The sequence below is a fragment of the Pan paniscus genome, chromosome 1 (assembly GCF_029289425.2).
Source record: "Pan paniscus chromosome 1, NHGRI_mPanPan1-v2.0_pri, whole genome shotgun sequence".
Lineage (NCBI taxonomy): Eukaryota > Metazoa > Chordata > Mammalia > Primates > Hominidae > Pan > Pan paniscus.
The window spans coordinates 11,875,304-11,898,292 of NC_073249.2; the positions used below are offsets into that span (position 1 = coordinate 11,875,304).

General features: G+C 37.4%; 1 protein-coding gene across 1 annotated transcript in view; it reads right to left on the bottom strand.

Moving 5' to 3' along the window:
• Positions 1 to 22,989, bottom strand: part of RYR2 (ryanodine receptor 2) — a 788,503-nt gene that overhangs the window by 547,748 nt on the left and 217,766 nt on the right. Inside the window, exon 2 of the mRNA XM_034949586.3 lies at positions 19,543 to 19,662. Coding sequence (XP_034805477.1) covers positions 19,543 to 19,662 — 120 coding nt within the window. The remainder of the gene's footprint in view (positions 1 to 19,542; positions 19,663 to 22,989) is intronic.

The window sequence follows — 22,989 nt, forward strand, 5'->3', positions numbered from 1 at the left end:
CTCCAAACATACGAGTACAAGACTCTGGGTAGAAACAGGGACAAATAACTCTTGGGTAAATAACCATGAGTAGGCCACTATGTTGTATTGTAAACTCATGTTGAATTTTAAAAGGAACTGCCAAACTGTTTTCCAAAGTGACCACCATTTGCATTGAAATAGAATTTTAAGTTCTGTATTACCTACTGTAAAAAACACGTGCAACTAAAATAGTTTTATGCCAAAGTATCAGAAAGTTATGCTGACAAAAAATCTTAGCATTTCCTTCTGTACCAAATTTATCAATAATTATTTATATATTTTAATGATTTTTCTGTAAAGTATCTGAATTTTTAAATTATGTATAAGCATGCTTACAAAAATGTATCCTTTATATAAAGTATGATATGGTTTGGCTGTGTCCCCACCCAAATCTCATCTTAAATTGTAGTTCCCATAATTCCCACATGTCATGGGAGGGACCCAGTGGGAGGTAATTGAATCATGGTGATGGTTACCCCCATGCTGCTGTTCTTGTGATACTGAGTGAGTTCTCATGAGATCTGATGATTTTTTAAGGTCCTTTTCCCTCTTTGCGCAGCACTTCTCCTTGCTGCCATCATGTGAAGAAGGACGTGTTTGCGTCCCCTTCTGCTATGATTCTAAGTTTCCTGAGGCCTCCCCAGCCCTGCGGAACTGTGAGTCAATTAAACATCTTTCCTTCATAAATTATCCAGTCTCAGGTCTTTATTAGCAGCATGAGAAAGGACTAATACAAAGTAGTAGAGGATCATCATGGTGGATGGGAGGCAGGACTAGATTGCAGCTCTAGACAGAGCAGTATGTGGGGGCTCGCATTGTTAATTTTAGACCCAGATCAGCTGCAAGAACAAACCAGCAATCCCGAGAGGATCCACAGAGCCTCTGAAGGAAGCGGACTACTCCTGCAGGACCCGGGAGAACCCCCTAAAACTGTGAGTGTCCCAACCATGGAAGTGGGAAAGGGCAGCCCTCCTCTCCCAAATATACACCCCCACTGGAGAAGCTGAAGGTCTGTTTGCGTGAAAAGTTTACAACTTTACCTGGAGCTGAGTCAATTTGGAGAGCTGAGCAACATACAGGGGGTAAAGGAAGCAGCAGAAAGGCCCTGGGAGCTCGCTGGGTCCCCAAGCACCCCATACCTGCCTGGCACCACAGGGATCCAGTGGGAGAGGAGCACGGGGTAAAACTCCACAGGTAGAAGGAAATCTCTAGCTGGCCTTTGTAACAATTTGAATGGGGTGAGAGGCCTCCTGGCCAGAACACAGGGGAGGGTGCAAATCTAGTGTCCAGACTCCATAGGCAGGGGAGGAACCAAGCCCTTTTATTTTGCAGCTGGAAGGCAGGTACCCTGGGGTAAGTGTTCAAACCCATCACACCCTCCACCTGGAAACAGACTCAGGGCTGTTGTTGGGGGGCACAGTGGGAGTACGACTGGCCCTTCTGTTTGCATGGGAGCTGGGTGAGGCCTGTGACTACTGGCTTTCCCCCACTTCCCTGACAACCTGCATGACTCAGCAGAGGCAGCCATAATCCTCCTAGGTACACAACTCCAGTAACCTAGGTATCTCACCCCCACCCCCGAGAGCAGCTGCAGCAGGACCCACCCAAGGACAGTCTGAGCTCAAACGTGCCTAGCCCTGACCCTACCTGATGGTCCTCCCCTATCCACCCTGGTAGCAGAAGACAAAGGACATATAATCTTGGGAGCTCTAGGGCCCTGCCCACCACCAGTTCCTCCCAATACTACCAGAGCTGATGCTCTCTGGAAAGTGCCATTTCCTGGCAGGCAGCCAACTAGCACAAAAGTAGAGCATTCAGCCACCAAAGTAAAGAACCCTTATGGAGTCCATTGCACACTCGCACCACCTGCACCAGGACAGACACTTGTATCCACAGCTGAGAGACTCATAGAAGGTTCACATCATAGGACTCTGTGCAGACAACCCCCAGTACCAGCCTGGATCTGGGTAGACTCACCAGGTGGCTAGATCCAGCAGACAGACAACAATCACTGTGATTCAGCTGACAGGAAGCCACATCCATAAGAAAAGGGGGAAAGTACTACATCAAGGGAACACCACGTGGGACAAAAGAATCTGAACAACAGCCTTCAGCCCTAGACCCTCCCTCTGACAGAGCCTACCCAAATGAGACGGAACCAGAAAACCAAACCTGGTAATATGACAAAACAAGGCTCTTCACCACTCCACAAAAATCACATTAGTTCACCACCAATGGCTCCAAACCAAGAAGAAATCCCTGATTTACCTGACAACGAATTCAGGAGGTTAGTTATTAAGCTAATCAAGGAGGGACCAGAGAAAGGCAAAGCCCAGTGCAAGGAAATACAAAAAATGATACAAGAAGTGAAGGGAGAAATATTCAAGGAATTAGATAGCTTAAAGAAAAAACAATCAAAAATTCAGAAAACCTTGGATGCACTTTTAGAAATGTGAAATGCTCTGGAAAGTCTCAGCAATAGAATTGAACAAGTAGAAGAAAGAAATTCCGACCTTGAAGACAAGGTCTTCGAATTAAGCCAGTCCAACAAAGACAAAGAAAAAAGAGTAAGAAAATATGAACAAAGCCTCCAAGAAGTCTGGGATTATGTTAAACAACCAAACCTAAGAATAATCAGTGTTCCTGAGGAAGAAGAGAAATCTAAAAGCTTGGAAAACATATTTGGAGAATAATTGAGGAAAACTTCCCTGGCCTTGCTAGAGACGTAGACATCCAAATACGGAAGCATAAAGATCACCTGGGAAATTCATCTCAAAAAGATCTTCACCTAAGCACATTGTCTTCAGGTTATCCAAAGTTAAGATGAAGGAAATAATCTTAAGAGCTGTGAGACAGAAGCACCAGGTAGCCTATAAAGGAAAATCTATCAGATTAATGGCAGATTTCTCAGAAGAAACCCTACAAGCCAGAAGCGACTGGGGCCGTATCTTCAGCCTCCTCAAACAGCCAAGAATTTTGTATCCAGCAAAACTAAGCATCATATATGAAGGAAAGATACAGTCTTTTTCAGACAAACAAATGCTGAGAGAATTCACCATCACCAAGCCACCACTACAAGAACTGCTAAAAGGAGCTCAGAATCTTGAAACAAATCCTGGAAACACATCAAAACAGAACCTCTTTAAAGCATAAATCACACAGGAACTATAAAACAAAAACACAAGTTAAAAAGCAAAAACATATTTAAAAAATGAAGTACAGAGGCAACAAAGGGCTGGATGAATGCAAGGGTACCTCACATTTCAATACTAACATTGAATGTAAATGGCCTAAATGCTCCACTCAAAAGATATAGAACCACAGAATGGATAAGAACTCACCAGCCATCTGCTGCCTTCAGGAAACTCACCCAATACATAAGGACTCACATAAACTTAAAGTAAAGGGGTGGAAAAAGGCATTTCATGCAAATGTACACCAAAAACAAGTACAGGTAGCTATTCTTATATTAGACAAAACAAATTTTAAAGCAACAACAGTTAAAGGAGACAAAAAGTAAATGGTATATGATAGTAAAAGGCCTTGTGCAACAGGAAAATATCACAATCCTAAACATATATGCACCTAACACTGGAGCTCCCAAATTTATAAAACAATTACTAATAGACCTAAGAAATGAGACAGACAGCAACATAATAATAGCGGGGGACTTCAATACTCCACTGACAGCACCAGACAGGTCATCAAGACAGAAAGTCAATAAAGAATGGAATTAAACTACACATTGGAAGAAATGGACTTAACAGATATATACGGAACATTTCATCCAACAACTGCATTCTATTAAAAGCACATGGAACTTTCTCCAAGGTAGACCATATGATAGGGCATAAAACAAGGCTCAATAAATTTAAGAAAACTGAAATTATATCAAGCAATCCCTCAGACCACAGTGGCATAAAACTGGAAATCAACTCCAAAAGGAACCTTCAAAACCATGCAAATACATGGAAATTAAATAACCTGCTCCTGAATGAGCATTGGGCCAAAAACGAAACCAAGATGAAAATCAAAAAATTATTTGAACCGGACAACAATAATGACACAAGCTATCAACACCTCTGAAATACTGCAAAGGCGGTCTTAAGAGGAAAGTTCATAGCCCTAAACGTCTACATCAAAAATACTGAAAGAGTACAAACTGACACTCTAAGGACACACCTCAAGGAACTAGAGAAACAAAAACAAACCAAACCCAAACCCAGCAGAAGAAAGAAATAACCAAGATCAGAGCAGAACTAAATGAAATTGAAACAAAAGAAATACAAAAGATAAAACAAAAAGCTGGTTCTTTGAAAAGATAAATAAAATTGATAGACCATTGGCAAGATCAATGAAGAAAAGAAGAGAGAAACTCCAAATAACCTCATTAAGAAACAAAATGGGAGATATTACAACTGACACCACTGAAAAACAAAAGATCATTCAAGGCTACTATGAACATCTTTACACACATAAACTAGAAAACCTAGAAGAGACAGATGAATTCCTGGAAAAATACAACCCTCCTAGCTTAAATCAGGAGGAGTTAGATACCCTGAACAGACCAATAACAAGCAGTGAGATTGAAATGGTAATTTAAAAATTACCAACAACAAAAATGTCCAGGACCAGACAGATTCACTGCCGAATTCTACCAGACATTCAAAGAAGAATTGGTACCCATCTTTTTGATACTATTCTACAAGATAGAGAAAGAAGGAACCCTCCCTAATTCATTCTATGAAGCCAGTATCACCCTAATACCAAAACCAGGAAAGGACATACCCAAAAAAGAAAACTACAGACTGATATCCTTGATGAACGTAGATGCTAAAATCCTTAACAAAATACTAACTAACTGAATCCAACAACATATCAAAAAGATAATCTACCATGATAAAGTGGGTTTCATACCAGGGATGCAGGGATGGTTTAATATATGCAAGTCAATAAATGTGATATACCATATAAACAGAATTAAAAACAAAAATCACATGATCTCAATAGATGCAGAAAAAGCATTCGACAAAATCTAGCATCACTTTATGATTAAAACTCAGCAAAATCAGCGTACAAGGGACATATCTTAATGTAATAAAAGCCATCTAAGACAAACCCTCAGCCAACATAATACTGAATGGGGAAAAGTTGAGAGCATTCCATCTGAGAACTGGAACAAGACAAGGATGCCCACCTGCACCACTCCTCTTCGACATAGTACTGGAAGTCCTAGCCAGACCAATCAGACAAGAGGAAGAAATAAAGGGCATCCAAATCAGTAAAGAGGAAGTCAAACTTTCACTGTTTGCAGATGACATGATCATTTACCTTGAAAACCCTAAGGACTCCTCCAGAAAACTCCTAGAACTGATAAAAAGAATTAAGCAAAGTTTCTGGATACAAGATCAATGTACACAAATCAGTAGCTCTTCTATACACCAACAGCAACCAAGCAGAGAATCAAATCAAGAACTCAACCCCTTTTACAATAGCTGCAGAAAATAATAATAATAATAAAAAAATGCCCATCATCAACAAGTGGATAAAGAAACTGTGCTGTGTGTGTGTGTGTGTGGGGGGTGTGTATGGGTGTGTGTGTGTGTGTATATATATATGGTGGAATATATATATATATACACACACACTATATATATACACACTATACATATATACTACATACTGTGGTGTGTGTGTGTATATATATGGTGGAATATATATATATACACACACTATATATATACACACTATACATATATTTATATATATATTTTATATATATTTATATATTTTATATTTTATATATATATTTTATATATATATTATATATACTGGATTACTATGCAGCCATTAAAAGGAATGACTTAACAGCATTTGCAGTGACCTGGATGAGATTGGACACTATTTTTTTTTTTTTGAGATGGAGTCTCACTGTTGTCGCCCAGGCAGGAGTGCAGTGGCGCAATCTCAACTCACTGCAACGTCCGCCTCCCAGGTTCAAGCAATTCTCATTACTCAGCCTCCCAAGTAGCTGGGATTACAGGCGCCCGCGACCACGCCTGGCTGATTTGTATTTTTAGTAGAGATGGGGTTTCTCCATGTTGGCCAGGCTGGTCTTGAACTCCCTACCTTAGGTGATCCACCCGACTCGGCCTCCCAAAGTGCTGGGATTACAGGCGCGAGCCACCACGCCTGGCCAGATTGCAGACTATTATTCTAAGTGAAGTAACTTAGTTATGGAAAACCAAACATCGTATGTCCTCACTGATATGTGGGAGCTAAGCTATGAGGATGCAAAGGCATAAGAATGATATGACTTTGGGAACTTCAAGGGAAGAGTGGAAGGAGGGTGAGGGATAAAAGACAACAAATATGGTGCAGTGTATACTGCTCAGGTGATAGGTGCCCCAAAATCTCACAAATCACCACTAAAGAACTTACTCATGTAACCAGATACCACCTGTACCCCAGTAACTTATGGAAAAAAAGAAATTGATACAAAGTAGTAAATTAAATATTACTACAAATGTACTATACCAAGACCATTATCAATCTATATAGGATTAAGCATTATTATAGTAACAAATATGAATATTTACTCCAGCAACTTTGAAAACATTAAATTCCTTGAAACAGGAAGACAGTGGCTGTGTATTCTTTGGAGAGTACAGTAGGATATAAAAAGTCAAATGAACTGATAAACTGCCAAAATGGATACATCAATATTATTAGCCTAAATAAGGAAAACCAGTCAAAAATCAATGCACATTTATTGAGGCTCTACTTCCTTCAAAACTGTATTATGTACCTGAGATACAAGATGACTGAGAGGCTGTCTCTGCCTGCAGGTGCTTTCATAATTTGAGAAACGCCAAAGTAAATGTAAAGGGACACATGAGTTAGCAGCAAGTTACGCAGTCAAAGGAGGAATTAATTTTGCTTGAAAGAGAGGAGCGTGGGAGAGAGGAAGAAAAAGAGAAAAAGCGATCAAGTGAATGAGAAAGAGAGGAAGAGAAGGAAATAGAAAGCAACCAGGTAGACAGGCAAGCAAGAAAGAAAACAGAATTATTTGTCATAAAGGAGGGAGATGCATTGTAAACACAGGAAGACTTTACAAAGGAAAAAACATTTGACAGATACCTAAACAATGAAAAGACGTCCTTCAGGTGAAGAACGCGCAAGGGTCTTCCAGGAAGAGCGAGAACAGAGTATATCCAAAGGCATGTCATCTTTTATTAAAATCCAGCTGGAGGTTTATACCTCCAGGGTTGTTTATGCATGTCTACGTGTGCAAACTGGCAAGTGGCAACAGGTGAAATAAGCAATCCACTGTTAGAAAGCTTTCAGAAGCTCCCTTCATCTTTCAAATAAAGTTGTGCTGGTTACATGGCATTTGAAACCTGACTTTACCCCTCAGCAGAACACTTGGGAGTTCCCAGCCACCAACAAATGCTTCTTCTCTATGCCTTTGTTCTCATTCTCCTTATGAAATGCTTCCTTCTATATCACACTCTATTGAGCTATATTCGTATTTTACCCATGTATTCTCTCATCCTTTCAAACATCAAAAACATTCATTAACTTAAGTACCATCTGTCAAGCAGTCCCACTCAGATGCCATCCCTATACTTTCATAAAACTTCACCAGTAGCTCCAGACATAAGTATTCTCCTTCCCAGCTTTAGGAGGGCAAGTGCATCTAACCTACTGGCAGCAAACTTTGCCTCTATCATATCTCTGACAGTTGCTCCCATTTTACTTGTCTAGCTTTCCCTTTAGCAATATAATACTCTCCATATGTTAGAGCTGGGCTAGGCACATCATGGCCATGGACCAAATCACAGCCCAAGAGTTAAGAATGGCTTGCACATTTTTCAACAGTTGAAAAAAAATTGCAAGAAAAAGAAAAAAATATTTTATGGCACATGAAAATATGAAATTGAATTTTCAGTGCCCGTAAGTACAGGTTTTTTGGAACACAGCCATGTTCATCTGTTTACATATGGTCCACGGCCACTTTCACACTGCAATGTCCAAGCTGAATAGAAAACATCTGACCCACAAAACTAAAATATTTCCCATCTGGCTCTTTACAGAAAAAAAAAAAATGCGCCAACTTCTGTGTTAGAGCTTCATTTGCTGCAGTGTGTTCACTCCAGTGATGGCTAAATCATACTCTTAGATTCAGAAAGTATAAACTTTCTGCAGTATATACTTTATAACCAGGCTTGTAACAGTGGCAGCAGGCACTCTGTAGTATATACTCTGTTACCAGGGTTCTAACGGTGGCAGCGGGCCCTCTGCAGTATATACTCCAAGTGTAGTTTTCAGTTTTTCACAAACATTCACTTAATTCACCTCTGACCATCTGAATTAACAGCTTCTCCTTCCCCTACCCTTAGTTCTGTTCTCTGTTATTACAATGGATACACCATCATCAAAACCACAATCCCTATTCTGTACTTCCACCAGTGCTGTTCCTGTTTGCAATAAGCCCTCAGCATTGTATTTGTGAGAACTAAGGCTTCCAGAACAGAATGGGTCATCACCAGCTTACTGCCTACCAATGCCTGCACCATCTGGGGGGAGTCTGCACTGACGGGATGGAGCAGAGCAGAAGGAAGGAACAAAAACTGGCTACGCACTTTGTAAGCACAGCCCCCTTTGGCTGAAGCTGACAGGTTAGGTGGATTAAAATATCTGCCAATCTTTTTGCAGTGTTTGAGATGAAACTGTGTGCAAGAGGTGAACTCCAGGTAGGTTTTTTCCAACAAGTTTCATCTGCCTTATAATTAATGGAGATCTCTTAGACGTCAGTGTTTTCCTAAGTTTTCATGTTGCTTCATTTTCTACATCTTATGAGAAACATAATGGGAAATTAGGAGCTCACCTATGACTACAATGAGAATTCTTTAAAATCTTTTAAAAATTTCCAGAATGAGTCTTTAGTTCGTATCATAAGGCATAAGGCATCATAAGGCAAGACACTGATGTTGTATTCCTCAATGGAGTTTAATTTAGTTTAAAATTAGGTATGTAATTCAAGTATTCCATAAAATGCCTTCTATTTTGGGAATTTCAATTATGTCATCTTTGCCCTTTGTGTCACCACTCTTCCTTGACTGGATACCAGCATAAATGCATGTTAAAAATACTAAAAAGAGGCCAGGCGTGGTGGCTCATGCCTGAAATCCCAGCTACTCAGGAGGCTGAGGCAGGAGAATCACTTGAACCCAGGAGGTGGAGGTTGCAGTGAGCCGAGATTGCGCCACTGCACTCCAGCCCGGGAGACAGAGTGAGACTCCATCTCAACAACAACAACAAAAAAAACAGTAAGAAGAATTATTTCCACATAACTTATGAATCACAATTTAACAAGCAGTTCCATTCAGGTCCAATTCAACAATCTGCCAAGAAAACTGTTAAATATTTTCTTTCAACTCTTCTGTTCTATCAGAACTCTGTTCAAGTATCTAATCACTTATTCTACATTGACAAGATAGTCACAAAATATTAGGATATTTCCTTTCTGCCACACTTACCATCTACTTTATTTTTCTCTAAAAATATTGGGAAATAAATATTATAGAACTGAAACATAAGAATATTGAAAAATAAATATAGTTATTGATAATTTATGTTCTTTCCCAAACAGTGGTCTTTCTTTTGCCTCTCATTTGCACAAACAAAATTCTGTGAAAGTCAAAATGAATAAAGTAGAGAGAAGAAACAGCAATAATGTTAATATTTATTTCCTTATAATTGTTTTATTATTTCAATTAATTTTTAGAGAAATCGTCAAGAAACAAGTATCTGCTGTTTAAGATGTTTCATAAACTATATATGAAGTGAATCTTTCTTACATCATCTAGCATTTATCTTATACCGACATTTTTATTATTCAAAAATTCTCACTTGAATAAGAAGATCAGTTCATCTGGAATATCACAACTATTATGCATCATTAATATCTTAATGCATTATTTATGCTGGTGAATAATGAGAAGTCACCGAATATAAAGTATTGCTCTATCATGTTCCATTATGAGAAGAAATACTTTTAATTAAAGTGACGCCATAGAAATTGGAAGAAACAGAAAGAGCTCTTGATATTGTTACATCTACAAGGCCCAGCTTCCTTTTTGGAAACCTGATAAAAATCAACAATACTGTTTCATACATACTGTGAATGTGTATCAGTCTCAGAAATACAGAATAATTGAAATACTGGATGAAACAGATCTTAAAGATCCTCTTACTGCCTCTATCCAGAGTCCAAGATGATGAATACCAGAAAACTATGCTTGGAGCAGTGAGATAATTAAATAAGAATGGCTTTTACTATTTTTTAATGAATGTCCCTTTTGTAGGGGCAGCACTGCATGACTATTGATTCAATTGTCACATCTGCATAAAACAATGGTCCTCATCTGTATAAACTGTGCTCCTATGAAATCCTGGTGTTGCATGAGGTTCAACCTTCTGTAACGATGCTAAAATCTTTCCCGGTTTTGCAAAATTTTTTGCTCAATTAAAAATTTCTATAATAATCATTCTCAAACACTTAAAAACTATCACTGCTTAATAATCCAGTAGAATTTGAGATTTAATTAATTGATTTAATGATTTATTGATTGAGACAGAGTCTCACTCTGTTGCCTAGGCTGGAGTACAGTGGTGCAATCATCAGAATTTAATTTAGTATAAAATTAGATATTAATTATTTTTTAAGTACTTATTGTCATGAGTTTTAGATCATCTGAACAAGGTGAGACTCAGCAGTATAGAGAGTCTTATAAAATGATTTGTGTTAACCATTGCTTATTATTATAAACTGCACCCTGTCATGAACATGAAAAGCCAAATAAATTAGTCCCCAGTGAAACTGTCAAGCCAAATCCTATAGCAATCCTTCAGAAAAGTGTAAAGGCAGTTTTATTTAGCCCGCTCTTCTTATGATCATTGTTTAAACATCCTCAGTCCTTGAAGAGGAAACTCAAACTAGTCTGATCCATTTCAGTGGATTAAAGTTATTCTGCTCTATGAAAAAAGCATATAGCATTTATTTAAAATCTGCTCGTATATTAAATATGCTGACTGTAACCACTGAACACCAATTATGAATTGTTTCTTGATCTAATTCAACTTAAAACCCTGGAATAACCCAAATATTACCAAAGGAACATTAGTTTAACTGGCAGTTATTCCACTTAATCAAATATTTTACTGATTATAAAGTGATTATAAATGAAAAGGAGAAACGAAGAGCAATTCCCTAATAAGTCCTGACAGTGGCTATTATTACAGAGCTGCTATGTCCAGGAGTAAGATTTTCCACTATAATCGCTGGTAAGCAGCAAAGCAAACCTGCTCAGACCATGTTCAGTGCTTAAGTCTATACTATCCACACGAGAATCAAATTCATACAGACTGTGGGTGTTTCCTTTTAAAAAGGTCTGCCCATGAGTAAAACTGGGTTGCAAAAATTTAACACCAGCTCTCAGGAATACAAATTATATTCACTTATCTCCTACTCAGAAATCATTTTATTCTATCCTACTCTCTCCCAGAGTTAATCAGATTTTAAAAAGCATTAATTAAAACAGTATAAATAAGGTAATATATTTTCTATTTCCTGGGACTGAGCACATATTCTTTTCTATATGATAGATGAATATATTCCTATAACCCTCTTATCCAATTTGAGCTTTAAAAAAATTCCCAGGCAGGTACGGTGGCTGACAGCTGTAATCTCAGCACTTTGGGAGGCTGAGGCAGGAAGATGGCTTGAGCCCAGGACTTTGAGACCAGCCTGGGCAACACAGTGAAATCCTATCTCTACAAAAAAAAAAAAAAAAAAAATACAAAAATTAGCTGGGCATAGTAGTGTGTGCCTGTAGTCGTAGATACCTGGAAGACTGAGGTGGGAAGACTGCTTGAGCCCAGGAGGCAGATACTACAGTGAGCCGAGATCATGCAACTTCACTCTAGCCTGGGCAAAACAGCCAGATCCTGACTCAAAAAAACAAAACAACAACAACAACAAAATCCACAAAGAAAAACAGAAACAGCACTTCAAATCTATGATCCTCAAAAATTTACTGATGTAACACACATAGGAAATTAATTTATTAGCACATGTATACATGATAAAAACATAATAAATACATTAGTAATATTATCAAAAATAGCAAATAAACATAGTGTTAAGGCTTAATGACTTTATATTTGTGAACAGTTGGCCTAAGGCTATTATTTTTTGTTTATTTAGTTACTTATTTTGAGACAGGGTCTCACTCTGTCACCTAGGCTGCAATGCAGTGGTACGATCTCGGCTCACTGCAGCCTCAAACTGTTAGGCTCAAGCAATCCTCCTGCCTCAGCCTCCTGAGTAGCTGGGACCACAGGCACATGCCACCAGACCCAGCTAATTTTTAAATTTTTGTAGAGACAGGGTCTGGTCTTTAGAGACCAAACCTCGCCTAATTTTTTAGTTTTGTAGAGCCACAGGGTCTTGCTATGTTGCCAGGTTATGTGGCCATTGATTTTATAACCTGCTACATTATGGATTTCTCTCATCAATCCACTCCTGTAGTAGCTTTTCCACTGATTAATTTTTGGGAATTTTAGGTATATAATCAAATCATCTACATCTAGAAATAGTTTTACCTCTCCATGTCTGATCTTCAGTGTCTAATCACATTGGCTCATACCTCCAACACAGGCATGTATTGCAGAAGGCATGCTGGACATCCTTAATTTACACCTGACTTTAACTGCTAGTGTACTACCTTAAAGAAAGTGCTGATTTTGAACTGAAGCGTGTGTGTGCACATGCGCTTATAAAATAATGTTAAGGAGGTATTTTATTATTTTTTAAACATAAATAGAATTTAAATTTTGTTCAGTGCCTTTTCCCTATGAGTAAGTTCAAAGGATTTTTCTCCTTATCTTTCCTAATATGAAGAATTATATTAATTGATTTATCGTATTGAGCTATTCTCGGATTCCTGGAATAACCTTCACTGGTCATGATAAAGATTTTAATGCAACATTGGTTTATTTAAAATATTTTATCTCAGAAAATTTCTGTATCAATAAAACTGAAATCGATCTATAAATTACCTTTGCAAAAAATTTTTTCTTAATTTTGAAATTTAAATTACATTTACTTGACAAAATAAATTTGAAACTTTTCCTTCTTTTATTATGCTTTGGAATAATTTAAGGAACATAGTTAAGTAGGGAGTATCCAACTTTGGTGCGTGTCTTGTCAGGGAATACTTCTACCACACTATTTATTTTATGATAATTGGTCTGTTTGAACTTAATGTGGTAAATTTTTATTTTCTTGAAATTATTCATTTCATGAAGATTTTAAAGTTCACTTGTATGTAGTTAGACAAATGGTCCCTTATGTCTTAATTTCCTTTTGTGATCATTATCCCCTTCCAACTCATATGTAACTTCTAATAATCAAATATTTGTACTCCCTTTATCCTTGATTAGGCTAATTCATGGTTTGTCTATGTTGATGATTTTTTTCAAAGGACCAATTTTCAGAATTAACTCAGCAATTTCTTTCTTATCTTTATTAATACCATTTTGTTGCTTTATTTTGCCTTGTTGTTCTTCTCCTAGTTTTCATCTGGTTGTTTAATTCATTGATTTTAAATTTTCATTTTTAATAATATATGCACTGAGGCCAGGCGTGGTGGCTCACGCTTGTAATCCCAGCACTTTGGGAGGCCAAAGCAGGCAGACCACCTGAGGTCAGGCGTTCTGGACCAGCCTGGCCAACATGGCAAAACCCCGTCTCTACTAAAAATACAAAAATTAGCCAGGCATGGTGGTGGGTGCCTGTAATCTCAGCAACTCAGGAGTCTGAGAAAGGAGAATTGCTTGAATGCAGGAGGTGGACGTTTCAGTTAGCCGAGTTCATGCCACCACGCTCCAACCTGGGCAACAGAGTGAGACTCCAACTCAAAAAAAATAAAATAAGAATATATGCATTTAATGCTATAGATTTTATTCTGATAACTTCTTTAGCTATATCCCATGCATTCTAAAACATCACACGTTCATTATCATGATGTTCAAGAAACTCTTCAATTTTATTTTGCCTTTGACCCAAGATTTAATTAATAGTGTACATTTTAATTTTCAGATAGAAAAGTCTTTTGTGTGGTTTTTATTTTTTAGGGGGCTGATTTTGTTTTTGCTTTTTAAAAAATTAACTTCTAGTTCCTTTATAGTTATATTTGTATTATTCCTATTCTTTGGAACTTACTGAAGTTTTCTTTGTGGCCTAAAATATTGTCAATATTCTTTAATATGGTATGTGAACTTTAAAGAAAGGTATATTCTATTTTTGAGGTTCAGATTTTGACATATCTCTATAAGGTCAACCTTATTGATTATGCTAAGCATTGTACTTATTTTTTTCAAGTTGAAGTGTGTTACGTCTCTTATTATTGGTATGTTTCTACGTTTCTCTTTGCAACTTCTGAGGTTTCTACTTTGTAAAAGTTGTATCTGTTATTGGGGCCATGAAACTACTTTGTCTTCATTGAGAAATGTACCCTTTAGCATGATAAAAAAAAATCCTTCTTTGTCTCAAAGTTTTTTAGTCTAAATTATGCCTTGTCACATAATGAGATAAAGACATCTGCTTTCTTTTTGTTTGCATTTCTTGGTATATCCTTGTCTATCCTTTTATTTTTCCCTTTCTGAATGCCTTTGTTTTTGTATACATAGTGTTAGATTTGGCTTTGTAGTCATGCTTATAATTTTAAGTTCTTATTTTAATAGGTAAGTCAAACTCACTTATAATTGTTTATATAATCAATACACTTTGGCCTCAATTCTCTTAGATTGTTAAAATGCATATTTTAATTAAAAAATACTATAAATATATAATTTCATTTTTATTTAAAATGAAATTTTTCCTTTTATTTAAAACATTTTATGTGTACGGTGTGTATGTATGTGTGTGTGTGTGTGTGTGTGTGCGTGTATGTGTGTGTGTGCATCACCCATGGATGATATATATATACAGACATGCATCACTTAATGATGGGGACACATGCTAGAAATGTGTCATCAGGTGATCTTATCATTATGTGTACATCATGGAGTGTATGTAATACAAACCTAAATGGTACAGCCTCCTATACACCTAGGTATATATGGTATAGCCTATTACTCCTAGGCTACAAACCTGTACAACACATGACTATACTGAATACTGGAGGCAACTGTAACACAGTGGTATCTGTTTATATAAACATATCTCAAAATAGAAAAAGTACAGTAAAAATGTGATATAAAAGGTAAAAAACGGTACACCTATATAGGACACTGTACAATAAATGGAGCTTGCACGACCGGAAGTTACTCTGGTGAGTCAGTGAGTGAGTGAGTGGTGGGTGAATGTGAAGGCCTAGGACACTACCCTACTGTAAACTTTATAAACGCTGTACACTTAGGCTGCACTAAATTTATTTTTAAAATTTTCTTTATTCAATGATAAATTAACCTTAGCTTATTGTAATTTTTACTTTACAAACTTTAATTTTGTTAACTTTTTGATTTTTGTAATAACACTTAGCTTAAAATACAAACACAGCTGTATGAAAATATTTTCTTTATATCTTTGTTCTAGACACCTCTTTCCTATTTTTAAATTTTTTTTTAATGTTTAAACTTTTTTGTTAAAAACTAAGACTCAAATTCACATTATTGTAGGCCTACACAAGATTGAAATCATCCAGACATCACTAGGCAATAGGAATTTTTCAGCTCCATTATGATCTTATGGGACCACTGTCATATATGTGGTATGCGGCACACAGCTGTGTCATATGTATATACATGATACATATATACACATATACATAGGATATACATATCATATATAATATGTACATTAAATATGCATTTTTATATTTAAATAGAAATATATAGTTATCATATCTAATACCTACATATCATATATATCTACATTATCATATATCTACATTAAATATATATAATATAAATGTATATTTGTAATATAATATAAATATATATTTATAATATATTATAAATATATACAATATAAAATATATATGTATTTCTTAATAAACATGAATGTACATTAATTTATAATATAAATATATTTAATATATGCATTATATAATATAAATATATAATATATATTTTATAATACTTGTATGTTTTGTTATGTTTATTATATCATTTATAATATACATATGTTCATAAAATATATAATATATAAATATATTTTTATATTTCTCTTTTGTTTAGGAAGTTTGGGCTTCCCTAACACTCATAATTTTAAATAATATTCTTAAGACCTTCTCTTTGATTACTATTTCTTAGTTCTATGACCAATATTGCAAATAGCTAATATATTATTTATCTCTGGTGAAAGTTATATTTACTTTTAGACTACATCTATGAAGCAATCAGAAAGTTGAATTTTTATAAACTATACCCACTCTCCCATTTTTGGTAGTCATACTTACTTAACCTTGTCAGAGGACAGAGCCATTCCATAAGACACTCTCTCCCCTAAAACCATCATTCCATCTCAGTTCCTTGGGGAAATGTGTCTTGAATGCTCACCACCATTCCTCATGCCAGAGTCTGTACTGCAATTTGGTTTTCTTGGGGCAGGGGTCCCCAACCCCTGGGCCATGGATCAGTGCCAGTCAGTGGCCCCTTAGGAACCAGGCCACAGAGCCGGAAGTGAGCAGCAGGCAAGCTTCATCTGTATGTACAGCTGCTCCCCATCACTGGCATTACCACCTGAGCTCTGCCTCCTGTGAGATCATCAGCAGCATTAGATTCTCACAGGAGTGCAAACCCTATTGTGAACTGCACATGCAAAGGATCTAGGTTGCACACCCTCTTATGAGAATCTAATGCCTGACGATCCGTCACTGTCACCCCCAGATATAGCCATCTAGTTGCAGGAAAACAAGCTCAGGGCTCCCACTGATTGTACATTATGGTGAGTTCTAGAATTTATTATATATTACAATGTAATAATAATAGAAATAAAGTGCACAATAAATGTAATGTGCTTGAATCATCCCCAAAACACCCTCCAGCCCCGGTTCATGGGAAAATTGTCTTCCACAAAATCATTTCCTTTGGATTTTCGAAGGTTTTCACTTTTCCATCTTCTATATCTCTACAGATGTTAAGCTGTGGGTTTACGTGCTCTGGTGTCCCTTCTCATGCAGTCTCCAGGTCTAAAATTAGTTTTTCTTTCATTTGGAATTCTGGCCTGTTATTCAGCTCCCTTTTCCAAATCTCTGTTCTCTACTCATCTTGTTTCTGAGTTAAGAATGTATGTTGCTCTTTCATAGTGTCTCTTATTTTTTTAATTTCTTTTAGTTCATTTTTAAATAGTTATAAGTTTATTTAACTAGTTGACCTTTATTACCTTTAGATATTATTCTGCTTCGTATTCTCTTTTTATATATAAAACAATATATACATATATAAATTATATATTAAGTATAATTATAATTATATAAATTAGATTACTCCACTAATATATATAAATTATACATAATTATATATATTATAAAATTATAATGTCTACAGGCAACACAAGCATATCAAATGTCCAGACAAAAATTGAAATGCTTTTTCTTATACTCTTAGGGAGAAGAGAGAGTGTAGCCTTTTTTTCAGCTTTACAGCTCTAGAGCTCCTTGTTCTGTGGTTCTCCCCACTACTTGAAACATGGCCTCTTATGAAATCTATGGGTTCTGCTTCCCCCCTCTATTTTTTTTTTTTTGGTTCAATCCTTCTCTATCCTTTGGCTCTATCGCCCCTGCAATTTCTCCTCAGAGGAGGACTTTGACCTGTAAGGGAGTTTTACATGGTTAGTTATAAAAGTCCGTAGGGCCAAGGTTACTCCAGAAACGTCTCACCTCACTATGCCATGGTTCCTTTGCTTCCTCTTAGTTCTCTTTCTTTTTCTTTTCTTTTCGACAGAATCTTGCTCTGTCACCCAGGCTGGAGTGCAGTGGTGCGATCTTGGCTCACTGCAATCTTCGCTTCCTGGGTTCAAGGGATTCTTGTGCCTCAGCCTCCCAAGTAGCTGGGATTACAGGTGTGCATTACCACACCCAGCTAATTTTTGTATTTTTAATAGAGACAGGGTTTCACTATGTTGGCCAGACCGCTCTTGAACTCCTGACCTCAAGTGATCCGCCTGCCTTGGATCCCAAAGTGCTGGGACTACAGGCATGAGCCACCGTGCCTGGAGTGGTTGCTGTTTTCACACTGGCCCACCAGGCTTTCCAGCAAGGATTTGTCACTGACTTTCAGAGACAATAGAAATCATGTCGCCTCTCTTGCACTTCCTCCTATACATTTACTGACACCATACGTAGGAATAACTTGCCACTTAGTTTGTCTTAGATACTGTATTGTCTGTGGCTGTGAGTTTTACCCTCTTCATAGCTCTTTCTGGTTGTATGTGGAGATTCAAAGAGATGAAAAACTATGCCTTCTTGATAAGGCTTCATTTCTCCCTGAATTTTTAATAATAACAAGGTAGGTCTGTCTCAAAGTGAATAGTTCCTAAAAGCAAAACCTCAACTTCTAATTTCTGAAATATAGAGACACAGATGAAAATTCATTCACATACAGAACATACAGTAAATATCCACAATTAGGAATCAGGAATAATTAATCAAAACATATCAACAGAATTAAGTGTTTATATTTCTGCAAGAAAATCTATGCTGCTATTATGAACCATTCTCTTTTAGGCAAAGATCAGCCTAAAAGAATAAATATCCTCGGAGCGATTGTCTCAAAAAGTTAGTTCTGCCTTTGATTTTAAAATTCTGTAGCTTAAGATATTGCTGGGCTCATTTCAAAGAGTATATCTATAATTTACAGTATCTGACTACTTACTACCAACAATCTTTCTGTCCTTTGCCCTTTATGATCAATGCAAGAGATACCACTTTGAGGAAAAAAAAAAGCCATATCCCATTTTCTACCAATGAAAGTCAAATCCAGATATATCTATGTGAACTGCATCTAGACCCAGGTTTACGTATTTTAAACATGAACTGGGATTTAGAGTTTTGACTTTTCGTTAATATGGAAAATTGAAAGTCTATCTTATAAAAAAATACAATGAGCCTAAGACTATTGGTTCCTTTACAAACTTAATAATCCATTAAATCTTCCTAGCCCTTATCAGTTTTCAAATTATATCATTGATTTACTTGTTTGCTTTTCTACTAGAATATAAACCTCATGGGGCAAGGACTTCCTGTGTTCTTGCTAACAATCTTATCCCTAGTTCTCTGTACCCAGGAGAGACTCAATTAAAAATCAGCAAAATGGAGATGGAAAACATTGTTATATCCCTTTCATTTATATAGTATGTATTCCACAGAAAATAGTAGAGAGCTCATAAATAACTTCAATGCCGCTAGTAAAACTTGCATATTTGAATAGCCTTGAAAGACTTCATCCCACCTTGGAATTGGAAGTGGACTCCAAGAAACAAAGTCTGTTGCCAAATCCTTCTGCTGCCAAGCATAGCTTCTGTTGTTCTTTGTGGATGGTTGCGGTGCACTGCAGAACCACTTCATCATCCTGCAAAAGGGGAGAAAGAGAGGGAAAAATAAGTGAGACGTGACATGACTGCACAGTCCAAATCATATCTTGAAGAACATTATTTTAGTGCATTTTAAAAATCTGTGCCGAATGTAAAAACTACTGTCAAAAAAACAACCAAAAGAAACCCCTACGGAATCAATCCCTCACGTACTTTTTATTTGCAAAAAGGCAACTGGGTAGGGGAAAAGAGGGGAGCTACGGCCATTCAAGGCAATCAGTAGTTTTCTGACTGTACTGACTGATCCCCAGAGGCAACCTGAACAAATAAAAGTAAAATACAGGATTTTCATATTATCGTCACTATTTTAGTCATCAAAATTAACAAGAAATTGTCTGACACATTTCTAGGACACCAAGTATCATCAAGAACAGAACAGATTCTAATAGCAGGCACACATGTCATTTCAAAACTCACACAGGAAAACAGGTCAATAACAGAACTTTCTCACTTCAAAGTGATGGTAAAAGTCATCTTAGTTCAACCAAGCATTAGTTGCTTGATCATATCGGAAAGGATCCTGGGTTGCTTAAAAATGTATGGAGAGACAATTTATTTCAGTCCTCTGAAAGCCAAAACAGGTTTCCAATCAATTAATTAAGCAAGGTTACTGAAGAAACTGTACATGGGGAAAGATGAAAATTAGAATGACTCAATACAGGCAGTGGGAGTGCTGCAGGAATCACGGACTTTAGGACAAGCAAGATCTGGATTCCCATCCCAGCTCACCATGTACTAGCTTATATGATCTGAGGCAAAGTACTGAATTTCTAAAATGACGAAGTAAATCCGATAAAGCACCTTACATAATGACTAGCATACAAAAGGCACCAAATGCACAGTAAGAAAATGGAAAACACAGGTTCTATGTGGCAAGGGCCTAAAAAGTCTGACCATTTACGTGTTTTGACATCTCAACCTCAAAGAAACAAAAGAAAACATAACAGAGTAGTAAAAGAGCAATATAATCATCAACCATTCTAATTAGAGAGAAAAAGGACACACAAGTATATTCTAGAAGCCCTTCACCAAGGTGGTATGGCAGGGCAGAGGTGATGGGAATAAAGACTCAAAAGCAGACGGCAAGTTTTTTTTGTTTTTTTTTTTTGTTTTTTTTTTTTTAGCTAACCTAAGGAATATGCTATATGGCCGGGCGCGGTGGCTCACACCTATAATCCCAGCACTTTGGGAGGCCGAGGCAGGCAGCTCACCAGAGGTTGGGAGTTCGAGACCAGCCTGACCAACATGGAGAAACCCTGTCTCTACCAAAAATACAAAAATTAGCTGGGCGTGGTGGCACATGCCTGTAATCCCAGCTACTCAGGAGGCTGAGGCAGGAGAATTGCTTTAACCTGGGAGGCGGAGGTTGCAGTGAGCTGAGATCGTGCCATTGCACTCCAGCCTGGGCAACAAGAGTGAAACTCTGTCTCACAAAAAAAAAAAAAAAAAAAAAAGAATATGCTATATAAATTGGAAAGGTGCCACTCTAATTTGTATTTAAAATCCTGGTAATGCTTTTATTTGCCTTTATTTCCTTTTTTTTTTTTTTTTTTTTTTGAGACAAGAGTCTTCCTCTGTCACCAGGCTGGAGTGCAGTGGCATGATCTTGGCTCATTGTAACCTCTGCCTCCTGGGTTCAAGCCATTCTCCTGGCTCAGCCTCCCAAGTAGCTGGGATTACAGGCACCCACCACCACACCCAGCTAATTTTTGTATTTTTAATAGAGATGGGGTTTCACCATGTTGGTCAGGATGGTCTCAATCTCCTGACCTCGTGATCCGCCCGCCTCGGCCTCCCAAAGTGCTGGGATTACAGGTGTGAGCCACCGCACCCGGCTGTATTTGCCTTTATTTCCTATATGGTAGCACCAATATTTAATAGCGTAGCTTATAGCACCAGCCACAGGCAAAGCCCAATATTTTTAACAACCACCTCCTAACTGACCCTCCAGGTGCTCACTGATTTCCAGTGAACATTCATTTGTTTTCTTTAAAAAATAATCTGCTAAAAAAATAGCATTATTCCCATAGGATGGGTACATCTGAATATAAATTCATGTGCAGTGTGGCTATAATAAAAACAATCATGAAGTACTTTGGAGCTTATATAATCTGCAAGATCAAAGCTATATTGTGGTGTAATAAAAAAAGAACCGAAAATTGTGCTGGTGTGCTCAATGCCTTATCAAATCCCCAGAGGCTTTTACTATTTTGTCTCACCTACCCTATGGAACTAACTCTAACATGCAAACTACACTCTTGGGTAAGTAACTACACTCTTACTCTTTTGGATGCTAGAGGCTATCTAAATACAATTTAATAGATTATTAATAACTAACTAAAGACAGTTTGGGAATGAGAATAAGAGAAGACAGCAAGATGAGGTAAAAACAAAACCACAGACATATGGGACAAGTGGGAGTAACAGAGCTTACTCAGTAAGCCCCGGAAGAAGAGAAGGCACACCGTCTTTACCAAAAGTACAGTGAATGCCCATCCTGGCATTAACTTATTTAATCCTCACTCTACCCCTGTGGTATAACGAGGACCCACACATATCTAGATGAGGAAAATGAGGCATAAAGTAACTTGTTACTCACAGAGGGCTTATCAGACGTATTTCCAGAAATTGATCACTAAACCTAATTCATCTGAATTAGATTCAGATAATTCAGTCTGTAATCCCATCCCACACTGCTTCTAGAGACTCAGTTGATTTTACCATGTACGTTACCTGTAAAAGTGCTTCTCAATCTGTAAGGTGCATCCTATCGCCCATGGATCCTGCTAAGGTGCAGATTCTGATTGGGAAAGTCTTGAGTGGGGCTGATTGTGCATTTCTAATAAGCTCTCAATATGAGCCACACTTGAGAGCTTGTTAGATGAGGATCTAGGGCCCAGAAAGGGACCGAGAAAATATATGGATCCTAAGAAATACACGAGTTTCTTTTCTTCTCTTCTCTTTTTTTCTTTTCTTGAGGCAGAGTCTCAGTCTGTTACCCAGGCTGGAGTGCAGTTGCACGATCCCAGCTCACTGCCACCTCCACCTCCTGGGTTCAAGTGATTCTCCTGCTTCAGCTTCTCAAGTAGCTGGGACTATAGGCAAGCGCTACCACGCCCTGCTCATTTTTTGTATTCTTAGTAGAGACAGGGTCTCACTATGTTGCCCAGGCTGGTCTCCAACTCCTGAGCTCAGGCAATCCACCCACCTTGGCCTCCCAAAGTGCCAGGATTACAGGCGTGGGCCACTGCGCCCAGCCAGATATGAGTATCTTTTTGATATATGATATAGGAAACCTATAGGAG